Below are 19334 nucleotides of genomic sequence, written 5' to 3'. Positions count from 1 at the left end.
ATTGGTTAAGTGAAACTGGGTCTCACATCTATAAGTTTGGACTACCAACTTCCTATTTACAGAATCATGCCTGAAATGCATTGATTTTGTTTTTTTCATCATTGTTTTCTTCCATCAGTGTTTTCTTCCACTGATTTGTTTTCTTTTGGTTGATTTTTAAAAAAATTAACCAAATGTTAATCAATTGGTTGCAAAAGAAATGCAGCTTTCCATTTGAGCGTGATACCATACAGCCGTGATGGAGAACCTATGGCACGCGTGCCACAGGTGGCACGTGGAGCCATATTAGTGGGCATACCAGATCAGTTCTGGGGCACATGCGCGCGCTGGCCAGCTGATTTTCAGGCCTTCTGGGCCCACCAGAAATAGGGAAACAGGCTGTTTCCTGCCTCTGGAGGGCCTGGGTGGGGGAGGCCCATTTTTCTTTCTTACCTGGCTCCAGATCCTTTCTGTGTATCTGGAAAGGGCCTTTCCCACTCCCTTGGAGGCCCTACAGAGGCTGAAAGGGCCCATTTCCCGACTCCTGGTGGGACAGGAAGTGACTTTTTTGCTGTTCCCCAGCCTCCAGAAACTCCTAGAGAGGCTCCTAGAGACTCCTAGAGAGGCTCTGGAGGCTGGGGACAGCAAAAAATGTCACTTCCTGTCCCACCGGGAGTTGGGAAATGGGCCGTTTCAGGCCTTTGGAGGGCCTCCGAGAGAGTGAGAAAGGCTTTTTTCGCCCTTCCCAGATAAATAGAGAGGATCTGGAACCAGGGAAGAAAGAAAAACGGGCCTACCAGGCCACCATGTGCCAGGAGCGGGGGGGGGGGTTTGCGCGCGCGTGCGCATGGGCACGCGCGACCCTCCACGCCCCCCTCTCCTGGCACGCGATGGCAAAAAGGTTATCCATCACTGCCATAGAGAGTAAGTGGCCTAACCCAGCCAACTTTCATGCCTAAAATAGGGCCACAACTCACAGTCTCCTGGTTTCCAGCCAGGTGTCTTAATTACTAGATAAAATTAGTTCTCTCCTGAAATACTTTGAATGTACTAAATACATAGTATTGCAAGTAAAGACCTTTTTAAAAAGAGGGAAACTTTGTGATTTCGAACATTTAATTGTAAAAACTACTATTTACTGTAAGTTAACTAACAAAAATGCTTCATTCATACCTATTTCCACATAACGACTAGGTAGATCCCGCATTTCACTTGCATGCCGTTCTTTCACTGAACATATCTATAAAGAAAATCATATTAATTATAATTACTTGTTTTAAAAAATAGGGTGAGATCATACTGGTGTATTGGTAAAGGTAATCACAGTAATATTAAGATTATAATTTCAGTAAATATTACAATTTAAGAGACCAATCCTAGAAGGAGCAGCATATAAAGTACATAAATGTTTCAGAAAACATCTGTAAGAGTTCGTTCTTGTTTAAATTTGAAGTATAACATTAAGTTTAGTATCATAGCTTTTATAGATGTCAGATTAGCAACTCTGTCAATAAATGGTAAAACCGACAAAAAGTCCTTTGTCATTTTGAAATCTACCAAAATTATGCTATTTGTAGTTCTGTAGAAATTTTTTTGCCCTAGATGCGTCCAAGAAAGATTTTTGTCTATGGAAAGTGGTAGAACTATGATTCTTTGTTACTTATTTTTATTTTTATCACAAAATAATTCTTTCCATGTTTTTAGCACTGTTTTAAATTCATATGAATATATGTTTTGGTTGGTCAAGAAAATAAGCATTTTATATACATAGCATCATATAACTTCCAAACATTTCTTAGGATTCAGTCTTACAATGTCTACTCAAATGCCATTGTATTCAATGGTATTAACTTCCAAGAAGGAAAGGTTAAAGTCCTGTCCTTTTTGGTCTTTTGGTTAGAAATGAAGGGCAATTGTTTGGTAGAAAACTGTTGTGTCTGCCCCCTCCATAACCCCTCTGAGAAAGCATGCGTTCAATATCCCAGGATTCATTACTCATTAAAGTTAAAACTGACGGAAAATAGTTAATAAAACATTCAGCTTATGTACTTCCTTTCCAAATAAGCAGTTAATGAAACCCAAAACTCTTTTAGCAGTTCTCGAAGCACACTGCTGGAAGAGAAAAGAGGAAGATCATCCCAGTCTTGCCTACTCACACACTTAGAGAAATCTGTCTGACCACTGAGCATTTGTCATTATTCCTTCTTATGAAGGTCAGCTCAATGATATTTCTATGGCAGCAGTTCTCTGCACAGTAGTCAAATAAAATTTCCTTCTTTTTTTCCCCTCCCTATTGCTTTCGCTTTTCAGAAATAATCCTCTGTTTGTCTGTGATAGCAGCAAGCATTTATTACAAAGACAGGTAATTGTACCTTTACTGAATTTCCCCAGCCAATAATCAGTGTTAAATTATCTTTCCAGCAAAGGCTGCAGGGATACATATCAGGACGAAGGCTTATATCATCTCGTGGAACATTGGTGATTCTTTGCTTAGCAATCACGTCGAATATCTTTACGCCCTAGAAGTTTAATACACAATAAGAGAATTCTGTGTGACATTTTACACACAAAACATAAAAGTATCACAGGCTATATCAAGGTGGCAGCACTATCCTATTGGAGGCACAAAAAATATTTTGGGGAACAATTGGAAGAATTTGGCAGAAAACAATGTGAATTCTCTTCTACAAGTTCTTTAAAATGTTTTTAAGTAAACAAGGGAACCAGTTAAGTAATTTTGCTTTGCTGCCCCAGTTTACAATCAAAATTTACATATACATACAAATATACATGCACATTGATCTTTCTTTTTTCTATTTCTTATTCTGCAAGAAAACTACAAATGTGGGGTAAGATTTACAAAACACATGAAATAATTTATTTTTCTGTTCTTTAAATTACGAGAATTAACTTGTGCTATCTTCTAAACATATTGTTTAGAAACTCATTTCTTTCTTGAAGTTAGCTTTGTCTATGCTAGCAAAATTGATTACAAATTCTGTACAAATGCATCATGTTTTCTGTTATGGGAACTGCATAAGTTGTGGTTATGACTAAGAGATGAAACTCTTTAAGCAGTTCAATGCTCCCACTTTTGTAATTACACAACTGTAAATTATTTGGACAATATGTCTACTTGGACAAGAATTTCAAATCACAGTATACTATGCTACAATTTCTTCCTCTCAGGAGAAGAGGCATATTCTGACAAGATGCTCTGCTGTTTTAACACTGATTGTTAAAATTAAACTAGAAATGTTTGAAGTAGAAATCTCTGTCTCTGTCTTATAATTATGGGAGGAGTCTACAAAACTGCTCCAAAACTACTTTATGTAGGGGGGAAGAGCCTCTTCTATCCTCAATTTTTTTTTACAATATTTATCAGCATTACAGCATGACTGAATACTCACAAGATGTAGTATTTAAAAGGTCCTAAATAATGACTTTTCTGGTTGCACATCTTAGTCTCTTTAAATGTTTCTAAACTACAGCTCCCAGAATTTTTCACCATTGATTATGGTGTGAGGAAATTTGAAGTGTTCAAATTTCCAAATTAGAATATTTGGAAGCTACAGGTCTCCTAGTTCCGCCTTAAAGAAAATGCACTGATTTTAGGAAAAATTGTGATGGAATGTGATAGTACTAAGTCTCCTAGAAAAGTGAGTGGGAGTACATTTTTTTCTGAATTTTGATATGAGGAGTTATTCTGCAGATTTATATTTTCCTACTAGCAAAAAGTGAGAAGTACATTAAAACAATGGCAGAGGATAAGAGAAATACTTAAGACTTCATATGACAGTAAGTCAACAGTTCTTGTTCATAAAGTAATCTACAATCTATAGTTTTGGTCTGAAGAATCCTAAATAAGAGTTTATTCTACAATCCTCAGCAAATTAAATTTCTAAACGTTTTCTGAATGATGACAATAACAATGCGTCTTAACAAGTTACAGGTTATCTGTTCTGCCTTCAGTTTTTAAAATATAAATAAGTAATATTTCTCTCATGCACACACTCACACATATGAAGCCACTTTAAGTGAATTAAGGTAATGACAGCAGAGAAGTACACTATCAACCCAGCAGAACTCACCATATTGTTGGCCCATGCAATCAGATTTCCTCTCCATTTCACGCTTCTAATAGGTCCCTCTCCTTCATGTAAAACAGAATGCTTCCATCTATTCATCCAATTCTTTTCAAATAACAATAACTGGGTAGAAGAGTAATTTTTAAGTTTTTAAAATAGATTAATATAAATAGGTATAAATATTATGTGTGTGTATCATATATATATATATATATATATATATATATATATATATATACATACATACATACATACATACATACATACATATTAACAATGAAAAGTACAGGACACAATGTCTTCAGTTGTTAAATGACCACAACAATAAATACAATATAGGCAAATAAATACAAGCAGAACTAAAAGTGTAAGATTTTAGTGCATTACATAATCTAGGATAGGCAAAAACGTAATCCAGAATTTTTGCTTTTGAATGGTTTGACAAAGCTAAATCACCCAGTATGATTTAAATGTCATACTTTCAAAATATTCACCTTTGTAAAGTGGACAATATCGAATTTCAATTGCAAACCTGGAAATGACTACAGCAAATATGTATTAACATGGATATTCACAAAGATTTACATATTTTGTCCTGATGTTTTATTCCTTCCTTTCCAGGGGTGAAATGCTACCGGTACAGACCAGTTGGGGTGGACCGGTAGCAGAGATTGGGGCTGGTTCGCCGAACCGGTGGGAATCGCTGGCTAGCTATACCCCCGAACCGGTCCATGGCCCGCAGTCCTGCCATGCTTCCCTGCCTTCCACATGGCCTTCCCATGGCCAGCTTGCGAAGGCAGGCAAGCGGAAGGCCACGTGGAAGGCAGGCAAGCATGCCAGGGCTGCAGGGAAGCTAGCAGCCAATTCCCTTCCCCGCAGCCCTGCCATGTTTGCCTGCCTTCCATGCTGCCAAACTCATTGTTGGGAGCGTCAGCAATCTAAGGAAACGTCTTCCAGCTCTTCAAGATCGACTTTAAGAGCGCCGAGAAGCTGACAACAAAAGTAGTGGCAGTAGGGGCAACAGGTGTCTCTGTGTGTATGTCCCTCCATGGTCTTCCTCTCCCTTGTGACAGCCAGGGCTTCGCCGCCTCCTCTTTTCCTCAGAGGGGCGGTGTCTGCCTCAAGTCCTTGTGGAGGGACACACACACACATGCCCTTGTTGCCCCCGCTGCCACTACTTTTGCTGTCGGCTTCTCAGCACTCTTAAAGTCGATCTTGAAGAGCTGGAACACGTTTCCTTAGATCGCTGCCAAACTCATTGCTGGGAGCGTCAGCAATCTAAGGAAATATCTTCCAGCTCTTCAAGATCAACTTTAAAAGTGACGAGAAGCCAATAGCAAAAATAGCGGTGGCAAGGGCAACGGGCGTGTGACGTGCCCCTCCGCAGTCTTCTCCTGGGTGACAGGGCTTTGCTGCAGCCTCTTTTCCTCACACACACACGCCCGTCAAACCACGGCCACACAGGCGAACTCTCCAGCGCGGTGCAGTTCCAGGATGGCGGGAGAGTCCAAGCAAGCTCTGCCCCCACCGCTGCCACTGCTGCCCGCCTTCACGAGGCCTCACCATGCCATTGTGGAGCCCACAGCGCTTTCCCTTCGGCCTGGATGGTGGCATGGGCGGATGCAGCCCCAGCCGAGGCCGCCGTGGCCGAACGATCGCTGCGCCTCTGCAGCAACAAGCGCCGGGGCTTCCTCGCCCGCCTTCATCGCTCCATGTGCTGCGTGTGGAAGGGGCCATTGCCACCGCTCTCGCCACCCTCCCATCCTACCTGGCTGCAGAGTGCAAACATCCGCCTGCCCGAAGCAATCCCGCCATTTAGTTTTCGTTTCACAACACGAACAGCTGGTCCAGAACGCGGCCGCGCGGGGGATTATGGGGGCGACAAGGCACTCCCATGTGACACCTCTCCTGCGCGAGCTGCACTGGCTTCCGGTGGTCTTCCAGGTGCGCTTCAAGGTGTTGGTCACCACCTTTAAAGCGGTCCATGGCTTAGGGCTGGGGTATTTATGAGACCGCCTTCTGCCACCAATAGCCTCCCACCGGCCAGTACGCTCGCACAGAGTGGGCCTCCTCCGGGTGCCGTCCGCCAGACAATGTCGGCTGGCGACCCCCAGGGGGAGAGCCTTCTCTGTGGCGGTGCCCACCCTCTGGAACAACCTCCCCCCAGAGATACGTACAATAACAGACCTCCGGATTTTTCGTCGGGCCCTAAAAACCTATTTATTTCAACTAGCTGGGCTGGCTTGAGTTAAATTTTAAATTGATTTTAAATCGGATTGTTTTAATTTACGGCCAAAATATTTAATTATTTTAAACTGTTTTTAAAATTTTGTATGTTTTGTTTTTTACTTTGGCTGTTCACCACCCTGAGTCCTATTTGGAGAAGGGCGGTATAGAAATGGAAACAAACAAACAAACAAACAAATAAACAAACAGGAAAAGGAAGAAAGCAAAACACTGCCGCTTTTCCCTTTCTTCCTTCTCCCACCATGAAATGAAAGCGAATGGTGGTGGGGTTGCTTCAGGTAGGCGGATGTCTGAACTCTGCAGCCAGGCAGGATGGGAGGGTGGTGAGAGTGCCAGCGATGGCCCCTTCCATGCAGAGCGCATAGAGGTGACGAAAGTGGACAAAGTGGCCCAGCGCGCCTGTTGCTGCGGAAGCGTGGCGATTGCTCAGCTTGGGTGGCCTTGCTTACGGCTGCATCTGCCCACACCACCACCCAGGCTGAAGAGAAAACGCCGCGGGCTCCATGGTGGTGTGGCCAGGCCTGGCCCGCTCCCCACATGGGGGGCTCCCACCCCCCGGCAGCTTCTGCCCCTCTCGAATGCGCCGCAGCTGAGCCTCCTTCCTCCAGAGTGCCAGACTCTGTGGGCCGAGTTCCCGAAGAGGCGCCGGCAAGCAGGTGGCTGGCTGGGAATCCAGTGGGCTACTTTGGAGCCCCAAGCCCTGAGGAGCCAGCACAGGAGGGACAGGTGGAAGGCTGCCTTTTCTGCAGCATCCCCCTCCCCTCTTTGGATTGCCCTGCATGGAGGGGGCTCTGCCTTTGCAGAAAAAGGACAGGCTGTTTGTACAAAGGATGGGGGGGGGATGCACGGCCCTCTGGAATGGAGAGCGAGGCTAGAGAAGGCTCTGATGTTTGCTTGGGTGGCGGAGGGAAACTCAAAGCGTTAGGGGCTTCAGAAGGGCAGAATGTGCTTCAAAATGTGCAGCTCCTGGCTCTAACAGTGAGTGATGTCAAGTTGGCCATGACCACCTGGTCACATGACCACCAAGCCATACCCATCAAGCCACACCCACAGAACCAGTAGCAATCATTTTTACATTTCATCCCTGTTCCTTTCTATGTGTAACTATGGGAAAATTGGAGTCCTTCTCTTCACTTTTCATCTAAATATACATCATTGCTATTTATACAGTTCAAAAAATATATTATTAGCTGCTGCTTACATTATTTGAGTTGGTGACTCCTAAGGAAGGGGACAGCGCTTTCTGTGCTATCATTTTAGTCACCTGGATCCTGGCCCCTGCTCAGCTATAAAAGTAGCCAGGGAGGTGAACCACAATTGTGCCCATACAACAGAATTGGCTCCTTTGACTGAAGAAGTGGCCCCAGCCTCAAAACAAGAAGTGATGTCCCCCCCCAAGAAGCTATCCTTGAACCCAGTAATTTTTGATAACTAATTACCAGTAATGAAACTCCCATTCTTGTGAAGCTTGTTGGGAAGATGGTCAATCAGCAGGTGAGAAGAATCCTGGAGGAAATTCATTATCTAGACATTGGTTTCAGGCTGAGATTTATTATTGAGTCAGCTTTTATCATATTAATGACCTCTGGCAGACTGGGATGATGACTGTACCTTATTCTCCTTGATCTCTTGGCAACTTTTGATATGGGCAACTACAGTATCGTTCTGAGCTGGCTCTGTCTTTTCAGTGGTTCTCTTTCTTTCTTTGGTGCCAGTTCCAGTCAGTTAGTGGCAAAAAGATTGTTTGCTATGCCCTCACTTATGGGATGCTGTAGAGTTCTAATCTCTCTTCTCTCCTTTTCAACATCTTCATGAAATGGCTTAATCTGCTGGTTTGGTATAATCAAAATGCTGGTGATGTCCAACTATATCTTTTGATCCCTGATTGGCCAAGTGAGCCTGTCAGGGTTCAGCCCCAGAACTTAGAGGGATGTGGGTTTGAATGGAGAAGAACTGTCTCCAACTCAGTCCTACCAGGACCAAGTGCTTGTGCATGCTTGGACAGATGTGGGATATTCCAACATTGATCCTTCAAGCAGTCATTCATAAACTAATTATCCCCACAGCTTGTCTAAGGCAACAGATCCACATGGGGCTATTTTTTTTTCAAGTTTTTTTTAAACAAACACACATATGGACATACAATATATTTTCTTTGAACAGAGTATTTGGCCGGTTCACAAATTTAGACAATGTTTAGTCATTTCAATTAAATTTACAATTTCTATATTTCTTTTTTGCCATATTTATTTCTCATCTCTAATCTTAAATTCATTTTTTCCCTTCTATTCTATATTGTACCCCTTCCCATTGTCATCTATTTTTATATCTATCCTCACATTGGTTATGTAATATTACAATTGTTTAATACAAATCCAACATTTTAATATGAATCAGTTAGTTATATAACTATCCTTTTTCTGTATATTAATCAATATGAACATGAATATTCCAATTATTTCCATACAATCCAATTTCTTGCAAATCAATTAATTATATTTACCAATAATAATAAACCAAATAATTTTCCTCATATATTCCTCCAAACCACTACTTAGCCATTTCTGCTTTCAACACAATATACAATTGAAAGTATTTCAATTATTATAGTTCCCTAGTTAAATGGAGCTTTCCTCTTATGTTACTCATTTTCACATCTTAAACTCTCCCAGTAGACCAAATAGTTTTACCCATATAATCCTCCAAATCACAACTTCATCACAATATACAATTAAAAATATTTCAATCATTAGTTTCCCTAATTACATTTAAGAATGTTCTAGCTGTTATCCAAGCTACAGCTTACAATTTATACTTATTCATATTTCTAAAAAAAATAAAAGAAAGAAAAACTTGTCATTATCTAAATTTACAAAAACAAATATTCTAATTATTATTCATTTCATTTTTACAATCAAATAATTTCCCATTTGTTTCTTACTACTATTCATATTTCAATTCTAAATATATAAAACATCTTTCTCATTCATTACTTTTTCTTTTTCTCCCTTTCCATTTTTATTTTTACCTTTTTCTTTCTCCTTTTTTTCTTTTGTATTTTAAAATCTTGAACTCTCTCTTTTGCTCCCCTTGTTTCCCATCTCTTTTCTCTTTTTTTTATCTCCCCACTATTTATCTCACTGTTTATCCTAGTGTAATCATTCTGTGTTTCACAGATCTGGACTCTTCTATTATGCCCTGCATTTCCTGTTATTTCCCATCCTTTTCCTCTCTTTTTTTTCTTTTCGCTGTTAATCCCAGTGTAATCATTTAAGTTTTTTGTGTTCTTTCTATGCCACCCTTCTTTCCTTCTTTTCTTTTTGCCCTTTCTGTTTTTTCCATTGTTAATCCCAATGTAATCTCTAAAAACCTTCTTTTTATTATTACTATTTACATATTCAATTATTTTTCCACAATTAATCTCATTGTCTTTATCTTCTTGTTTATTTTCAGCTTCTGTGTCTTGCTTCTCCGTCTGCTTCTTTGTTAGCTTGAACATGCTCAATCTCAATTTTTAAATCCTCAAATTTCGATTCTCCATGAAACATTGTAATTATTCCTCTTATTTCCGCTTTCCATGACGAGTACATCATTTCCATCATTTCTCTAATTTCCTGCCCCATTTTGTTCTTTCTGTGTTAATATTGTTCCAGTTTAAAAGTTTCGTTATTTTCCTTTTTTCCCCCAAAGTCAAGCCACTTGCAGACAAAGCAATCCTCCCCAAAAGTTCTCACGACTATTATCACTAATATAGTTCAACATTTTCCAAAACAAAGATTCCAAATTGCAATGATCTTTTTTCTCCTGAAGATGTCTCTCTACAATTCACAATTCTCTTAATTGTTTAACAAAGTGTCCATTTTGTATCAATCCACGCTAACAATTAGCTTCTCTTTTCTTCTTTTTAACTTTAAAAATACCAAGTCAATTTTATAATCCAGTCCAAATTAAACAATACTTTCCCCCTCTTTCTTTTCTTTTTTTCTCCTTTATCTTTCTTTAGGTATACAGCACTTCTGTTGCAGGGCTTAATATCCAATTGTCTTTTATTTTGCTTAGCCTTCAAAAAGAAAGAATCTATTTATTTTCTTTCCAATCCTTTAGCCAATTTTGGGATTACTTCTTCTAATTCTTAAAATTTTCCAGATAATTTTATTCAAAAGTCAATTTTCTTTTTGGGGTTTTGTCCCTTTAAATCCTGCTTACATTCCCCCATGCCCGTTAGCCGCTATTTTTACGCTGAGGGTTTCAGGTTTAAAAATAATTTTTTGGCTGTTGTTTCACCTGTGGGTTGGTTGTCACTCATCCGGCTTCAAAAACTTTGTTGCAATCACTGCACCTGCTCAATACTTAGTCCAGTTGCCCCAGCTTCTTGACAGCCGCAATGGCTACTGCCCCCACCATCGAGTCGGAGAGAGATACCTCTGATCTTCGAGGAACTTGCCTGATCCTCTTGGTCTTCCAAGATGCCTCTCCTTCTTCCCTGACCCTACAGGACAGTTCCGGTCCAAAGATCCCTTGGCAGCAGTTCGTCAGTCCGGGTTTTCGTGGAGCTCATCGGAGCCCGCTAATTCCCTGACTGTCTCGCTGCAACGCTTCCGGTCGAATCCACATGGGGCTACTCTTGAAGACCACCTGGAAGTTTCAGCTGGCCCAGAATACAGTTGCACAGGCTGTGATGAGCATGCCTTGGTTTTACAGTATTACATCTCTGCTTTGTGAACTGCACGGTATCTCTTTGCTTCTAGGTGTGATTCAGAACACTGACTGCCATCTATACCACCCTACATGGCATGGGCTCTGGTTACTTGAGGGACCACCTGTCTCCTATAAGGTCTGTTCAAGTAGTTCTGGCAGGATTGGTGTGCTCTGCATTCCATTAATCAAATAACACCATTTATTGGGACCCAGAAAGTGTGCCTTCTTTGTAGCAGTGCCTGCCCTCTGGAATGAGGTTTCCTCCCTGAAATTAAAATGTTCCCACTCTACTGGAATTGCAAATGGCCTTAAAACCCTGGATCTTTGCCAAGGTCTTTGCGGGGGATTGTTATCTATTATAAACTACTCTATAAACTACTTAGAGTCATTCTGAGTCAGGAAGCATACAAATTTAATTTAATTTAATTTAATTTAATTTAATTTAATAATTTAATTTAATTTAATTTAATTTAATTTAATAATTTATTTAATTTAATTTAATAATTTAATTTAATTTAATTTAATTATTTAATTTAAAATTTTAATTTAATAATTTAATTTAATTTAATTTAATTTAATTTAATTTAATTTTTAATTTAATTTAATTTAATTTAATTTAATTATTTTATTTTATTTTATTTTATTTTATTTTATTTTTTTATTATTTTATTTTATTTTATTTTATTTTATTTTATTTTATTTTATTTTATTTTATTTTATTTATTTTATTTTATTTTATTTTATTTATTTTATTTTATTTTATTAATATTATTATTATCTCTTTTATTTATTAAACATGAAACTCAGTCAACTGAACATTTAAAAATGTGTCACAAATACCATTCACTGGTGCTAATGGTTAATATGGGTTGCTGCCGGATCTTGTCAGGTATCAACCAAGTATCTTCTTAAAATGTACGATGTTCCGAGTAGCACAGATTTTTCAGTTCCACTGGTGTTATTGCAGGAAGCTGCAATTTCTTGATGTGTTTTGTAAAATTCTTGGACATGGTACCAAGTGCGCCAATGAAAATGGGTATCACTGTTACATGTTTCATCCATAATTGCATAGTTTTGATGACTAGCTCGTGATATTTTGTGATTTTTTCCAGTTCTTTTTCTTTGACTCTGGTGTCTCCCAGTACAGCGATATCAATAAATTGTAAGCTTTGGTTTTTGACAACTGTGATATCTGGCGTGTTGTGTTTCAAATGATGATCCGTCTGTATCCAAAAATCCCACAAGATCTTCACCTTCTCATTTTCGACAACTTTTTCCACTTTATGTTCCCATGACTTTTCGGCTACAGGTAAGGCATATTTTTAAAATAATGACCAGTGGATTAATTTAGCAACTCAGTTGTGTCTAGCTTTGTAGTTTGCACAATTTTGCTGCACTCTCACATTAAGTGTGAAACAGTTTTAACTTTGTTGTTGCAAAATCAGCAGTTTGGCTTCTCGGTGGATTTTTGTATCTTCGCTTTCATGGCATTTGTTGTTTGTTTGTTTATTATTTATTTATTTATTTTTCTTATTTATTTATTTATTTTCTTATTTATTTATTTATTATTATTATTTAAACTTGTATGCCACTCTATCTCCAAAGGACTCAGGGCAGCTCACAACAATAAAATCAAGCAAAATCAATGTTAAAATACCCAATAAGATTATAAAAAGACCATTAAAATCCCCTTTAAAACCCCTTCAGTCCAAACCAGCCAGGCGAAATAACCATGTTTTAAGGTCACGGCGGAAAGAGCGAAGGTTAGGGGCCACCCGGAGCTCCAGGGGTAACTGATTCCACAGAGTAGGTGCACCCACAGAGAAGGCCCGCTCCCTAGGGGTCACCAGCTGACATTGTCTAGCCGATGGCACCCCAAGGAGGCCCTCCCTGTGAGAATGCACTGGGCGATGGGGAGCTGTCACTGGCCGCAGATGGTCCGCCAAATACCCTGGGCCTAAGCCATGTAGGGCTTTATAGGTAATTACCAGCACCTTAAATCTCACCCGGAGGGCAACCGGTAGCCGATGCAGGTCCCACTTGTGTTTGTGGTGCTTGTTCTTGAGCAGCGAGTATTAAACTTTCTGTTTCTTTCTTGATGGTTCCCATTTTAAGCCATGCCCATGTAAAGTTGTCATCACATTTTCCTTCAATGTTTTTCAAGTGCTGTCCATGCAAAGTTTTGGTTTTCCATCTATTTAATCTGTCATCCAGCTGGTTTTCCTTATATTCTGCCTTTGTTGTTTTTATAATGTTCTCCGTTTTCACAGCCTGCAGCAATTTTTCTATACTTTGGTTCACATAATCATTCAAACTTTATTTTTCTTCTTCTACAGTTTGATGGATTTGCAATAGTCCTCTGCCCCCTATTTTTCTTGGCAGGTACAACCTGTCGATGTCACTTCGTGGATGTAAAGCGTGGTACATATTCAAAAGTTTGCGCATTTTCTGGTCCAAGTTTTCCAATTCAACCAATGTCCAGTTGATGATTCCAGCTGAGTAGCGTATCACTGGAACTGCCCATGTATTAATGGCTTTATTTATGTTTCCAGCATTCAATTTTGATTTTAATGTTTTGTGGACCCTCCTGATGTATTCCTTTTGCGTTGACTCTTTGACTTTTCCATTTAGATGTTATCTGCTTCCAATATGCCTAGGTATTTCTAACCATATTCCTTTGCTAATGCTTTCATTATGTTTCCATTTTTCCTTGCTGCATGGATAATATAGCACATTTTTTCAAGTCCAAAGTTCACTTTGATGTCACTGCTGAACAGCTGAACTGTGTTGAGTATTGATTTAAGTTCAGTAGGGCTTTTCGCATACATTTTTAAGTCATCATGTATAGTAGATGGTTTATCTTGCCATGTTGGCTTGAGCTTTGGTATCCCAGTTTTGTGTTTCGTAAGATTATTGTCAGTGGAATTAATGTGATGTTGAACAGTCATTAATTCTGATGTTGACTTCACCAATGTTCTCCCCATTTACTGTTCGAACTGTTTTCCATTTTTGCATATTTGCTTTCGTGTTGTTTGTTGTTGAATATCTTTGATCCAGGAGGCAGTTTTGTTGTGTTTTCCAACAGTTCTTTCCAAAAGTTCAAAGTTTTTTCTTTACATGGGTAAACATTAGTTTGGACTCGATTTTCATCACAGGACCAGCAGAAGATGTGTTGGTTTCTTCTTCTTCTTCTCCTTCTCCTTCATAATTGTTGTTGATTTAATCTTCAATTCAACCCCCCATCTGGGACTGGTAAAAACTTGGTTATTGGTCCAAGGGCTCCTATTACTATTGGTGCAACCATTTTTCCTCCACAATCTTCAACTTCAATTTGCAGATCATAGTATTTTGTTATTTTTTCTAGTTGTTTCTCTTCAATTCATACATCACCTGGTATTGCAATATCAATGAACCAGACTTTTTACTTTTCCACAATAATGATGGCCAGGCATGTTGTGGACCTCTGTCTGTTTGGATTAGAAAGTCTCTCAAGATCTTGACCTGTTCATTTTCAATAACTTTTGTCAATTTGGTATACCCAGTAATTTTTGCTGCATTTGAACCCAAACTTCTGGCAAAGCTTCCAATACATAATTTTGGCAACTCAATCATTGAAGTTATAGATCATCAGTTTGTGAGATTTTGCTGCAGCCACTGATAAAAGTGATAGGGCTTGTTCTTGGGTAGCCAAAATGAAGCTTTCAGTTTCTTTCTTCAGCACCTCTGATCTCAACCATCTCCAGGTTAGCTTTGTATCTACCGTTCCTTCAATGTCCTTCAGATATTGACTGTGCATAATTAGAAACTTGATGCTCAATTGTTTCCTTTTGATATTCTGCTTTCAATCTCATTGTTTTCAAGAGGTTTCTCTTGTTCACCTCCTTCAGCAGAGGCTCTTTTGCTTTTTTTATGTAGTCATTTTAGGCATGTTTTTTCCACTCTACAGGAGGGGGAGCTGGGGGGGGGGCAGGGTGTGAACAGTATTAGGTTGAGGTGGATGTGCAGTCCACTGTCTCTTGAGCACACAAATCACTGAAGTAGTCAAAAGGTGAGAAAAAGAAACAGGCACTTTAAAAAAAGCTTTCATTGAATGGAATGAAATGGAGGGAAGGGAAGGGAAGGGAAGGGAAGGGAAGGGAAGGGAAGGAAGGGAAGGGAAGGGAAGGGAAGGGAAGAGTTGGAAGGGACCTTGGAGGTCTTCTAGTCCAACCCCTTGCTCAGGTAAGAAACCTGGGGCCTATACCATTTCAAACAAGTGGCTGTCCAGTTTTATCTTAAAAACCTCCAGTGATGAAACATCTACAACTTCTGAAGGCAAGCTAATCCACTGGTTAATTGTTCCAGCTGTCAGGAAATTTCTCCTTAGTTCTAGGTTGCTTCCCTCCTTAATTATTTTCCATCCATTGCTTCTTGTCCTGTCCTCAGGTTCTTTGGAAAATATTAGTTTATTTGATAATTGATATTTTCTCTCATCTGCAAAGAGGAACTGTTCTATCTTCCCACCCTCAAAATTCTCATTTCGTCTGTATATCTTGATGTCAAGATATGAAAATTGAGGTTCCTATGGAAGGCTTTGAGTTACATGGAATGATGGAAGCTTTTTGAAGATCGAAAGGAAAATCCTTTGTAGCACCTTTTTTGGCCTGAGGTGTTTACATTTCTCTGGCTTTGATTTGCCTCCCCTTTACATTTAACAACCTTGCTTTCTGAATAAACAAATGTTGCATTTAAGCATTTACAGTAGTATTTCAGGAGAACTTAAGATGCCAGATTCCCTCCTAATTATCCACACCTACAAAGGACTTTTTTTCTGGTTTTCAGTCTCCATCATTCCATGTAACTTGAACCACTGACATGGGAAGCCAATAAAGTACTATACATTGCATTCATTGAGGACAACAAGCACTCATTGTTGTATTACTGTTGTTAAGAAGACTTCTGCCTGAGAGATGGATGTTTCTGATGGGTACCTCTATGTATCTGATAAGCTGAATGTACTTGATTCTTTTTGGCGCTGTGAGCAATGTGATTGATGCAGTGCCAGAATTCACACAAGACTCAGAGAAATAATAAAAAGAATCAATGAGCATTTACACACCCCATTAGCAGAGTGGGTGGAAGTGGCATGTTTCCTGAGAGCATGAAACGGCGGGCAGAGGAGACAGTGGAAGGCACATCCAAAGTTATCAATATATGTCTGGCCAACGTGAGCCCAGCGGTCTACTTTGCAATACCAGCAACCCCGGCATTGCAAAAAACCATTAGCAGAAAAAGGAACGAAATATGGGCGGCACCCTCAGACCCGGTAAGCCTTGATGACCTCATTTTAACTGAGAAATACAAGACATATTCACCAACTCCTGGCTTACAAGAGCCTTTCCTACTAGGAGATTTTGGAGAGGGGTCAAGGAGGATCCTAATATTTGGCAGAAGGACTTGGTTGAACATCTTGCTGTCATCCGACAACTGGTATGTAGATGGGACTTTTGCCATAGCTCCAAAACTCTTTGCACAGGTCTATGTCATCCTAGCCAAGAAGTATGAGGGAATGCATCATGTATTGTATGCATTTCTACCAAACAAACAACATACTACATATGAAAGGTGGTTTGAGTTTGTTTAAAAACCTGATGCCTAATACACAGCTGCATTCCATTCACTATGATTTTGAATTGGCTGCCATGAATGTCAACAGGGAATACTTCCCAGAAGTGGCTCTTTTTCATCTAGCACAAAATATGAGGAAGCATTTGATTAGAGATGGAACCGCACATGAGTACAATACAGATGCTGTGTTTGCTATGAGGGCAAAAGGGGGCATTGGTCTTACCTGAGACACACCTTCTCATTGAGTGGAGACAGCAGCCAGGCATGGGTAGTACTCATCTGTTCAGATTGGAGGACTGAGTCTGTCAAGTTGTTAAGTCCTGCCCCTGTTGCTAGGGGCTTCCAGTTTTTGGCGAAGATGAAGAAACAGACTTGACGTGTCAGAACAAATGAGTGAAAGTTAGCAACAAAGACCAGACTGACAAAGGGCGAGGCTGGCTGCTGTCTCCACCCAACGAGAGGTACATCTCAGGTAAGACCAACGCCCCTTCTCCATAGTGGTGGAGACAGCAGCCAGGTATAGGACATACCAAAGCTTACTGTCCCTAACTACGGACGGGCCCAGGCTGGTCAGAAGACTCCCCTCCGATATGCACCTTCTGCAACACCCTATGGCCAAAGGCCACCTCAGCTGAGGCAAATTTGTCCAGTTTGTAATGCTTTATAAAAGGCAAAGGGGAAGTCCAAGTCGCCGCCCTGCAGATCTCAAGCAAGGAGGCCTGCATGGCCCACACTGCCAATGTGGCCATAGGCATGTAGAATGCATTGTTAGATGAGTGGGCCTCGGCAAGGAACGTTGCTCATACACCTTGGCGATCGTCTGCTGAATCCATCTGCCGATAGTAGGGGTCACCCTTCAACCTAATTAGACTGGAATAAAGGAGACAAACAATGACTCTGTCTTTCGTAAGTCAGCAGTTCTCTTAAGGTATATCCGAAGAGCCCTCCGGATGTCCAAAGTATGCCAACAGAGTCCTAAGGGATGAACGGGGTGAGGGCAGAAATCGATGCAAAGGCATATTAACCTTAGGCACAAAGGTGGGATCAAGGCAAAGGACCACGTGATCAGGATGGGAAACGCAAAGGTCAGTTCATACAGAAAGGGTGGCATTCTCCGAAATCCACCTGGCAGAGATAATTGCCACCAAAAAGGCGACCTTACATGACAAAAGGCGAAGGCTGGTAGTCTGTAAGGGCTCGTAGAGGGCTCCTGTAAGAGAGTTCAGTATAATAGACAGATCCCAGGTGGGGTATCTGTGCACCATAGGGGGGCATAAGTTAGTAGCACCTTTCAGGAATCACTGTATAGCGGGATGCTGCGATAAGGAAGTAAGGGACCCATAAGTCAGGAAAGATGAGAGAGCCGCCACATGCCTTCGAATGGTGTTAGGTGATAGCTCACTATCAAGTCCTTCCTGGAGAAATTCCAGGATCTGGCCTATTGAAGGATGGAGAGGGAAAACACCCATACGGTCACACCAATTACAAAATGTCCACCAAGTGGCAGAGTAAATACGTTCAGTGGAAGGCCGCCAAGAAGCTTGAAGAAGCCTGGAGGAGGGTCTGTCTCTACTCAGAGCATGCCACTCAAGCCCCAGGTGTCAGTAGGAGCCACTGTGGGTCCAGGTGGCCCAATGCTCCCGGTTGAGTGAGGCCACGCCCTGAGGGATCCTCCAGGGTGTAGCCACCGACAAAGTCATGAGGTTGGCAAACCACCGTCTCCTTGGCCAATGAGGCGCAAGAAGTATGACCTTCGCTCCTTCTTCCAGAATCTTGTGACCACCCTCAGAATGAGGGGCAGCATAAAGGAGGGCCTTTGGCCATGGGTTGCGGAGGGCAGCCATTTCCTCCACCTGTGGTCAAAAACTGTGAGAAAAATTGTGGGACTTGAGCATTCAAGTGGCTTGCAAACATATCCACATCGGGATGACAAAATGGGCCGTCAGGTCCCTGAAAAGTGCCGGGTGCAGGCGCCACTCTGAGTGGTCGATGACTTGACAGCTCAGCCAGTTCACCTGCATATTGGACACCCAGGAGATGTGCTCCGCTGTCAAGGAGCAAAGGGGTCATTCTGCCAACAGACCTATTCCGTTGGCTTCTAACATCAGGGACTTGGACCTGGTGCCCCTTTGGCGATTTATGTACACTTTTGCAGCAATATTGTCTGTGAGCACTAACATGTGCCTGCCCTGAAACTGACAGAGGCAGTTTCACTGTGCGCAACTTCAGCCAGTTGATGTTCCATTGCCTTTCGTGGGCACTCCACCTGCCCTGAGCCACCTTCGACTGGAAGTGTGCTCCCCAGCCGAATAGACTGGTGTCCGTTGTCACCACCAGCCACTGGGTATCATGAAACAGACAGCCCTTGGTGATGGCTGGCGACCGCCATCAGTTGAGGGATCTGAGAATGTCCTTGAAGGCCCAGACCCTGGCTGAAGAAGTTCCTCTGCCCACCTTCTGGAATGGCAAAAGAAACTATTGAAGGCCTCTCGCTTATAAGCGAGCCCAGGAAGTGATAGAAATGGCCAATATCATTTTGCCCAGGAGCTGAGAAAGGAAGAAAAGGGGTACCTATTTACAAGGGCTGTGAGACTGTCCTGACGCTCCTGAGATAAAGAAACCCAGCCCACAATGGAATCAGTCACCGCTCCCAGATGGAGCAGATGGGTAGTAGGAGTCAGATGACTCTTCTCCACGTTAACAGAGAACCCGTGG

At 41.2% G+C, this 19334-nt stretch overlaps 1 protein-coding gene across 5 annotated transcripts in view; it reads right to left on the bottom strand.

Moving 5' to 3' along the window:
* The window catches only part of VPS41 (VPS41 subunit of HOPS complex), a 326442-nt gene that overhangs the window by 123344 nt on the left and 183764 nt on the right, over positions 1-19334 (bottom strand). For all 5 annotated transcript variants that reach the window (XM_034413658.2, XM_034413736.2, XM_087892430.1 and 2 more), the window contains 3 exons: positions 4071-4190; positions 2352-2498; positions 1153-1219 (listed from right to left, as the gene is read on the bottom strand). In XM_034413658.2, the coding sequence (XP_034269549.1) occupies positions 1153-1219; positions 2352-2498; positions 4071-4190 (334 nt within the window). The remainder of the gene's footprint in view (positions 1-1152; positions 1220-2351; positions 2499-4070; positions 4191-19334) is intronic.

This window comes from Pantherophis guttatus, chromosome 4, assembly GCF_059756535.1.
Source record: "Pantherophis guttatus breed Tessera chromosome 4, ASM5975653v1, whole genome shotgun sequence".
Lineage (NCBI taxonomy): Eukaryota > Metazoa > Chordata > Lepidosauria > Squamata > Colubridae > Pantherophis > Pantherophis guttatus.
The sequence above is the reverse complement of the archived record's forward strand: the minus strand, read 5'-3'. Positions and strand labels throughout refer to the sequence as shown.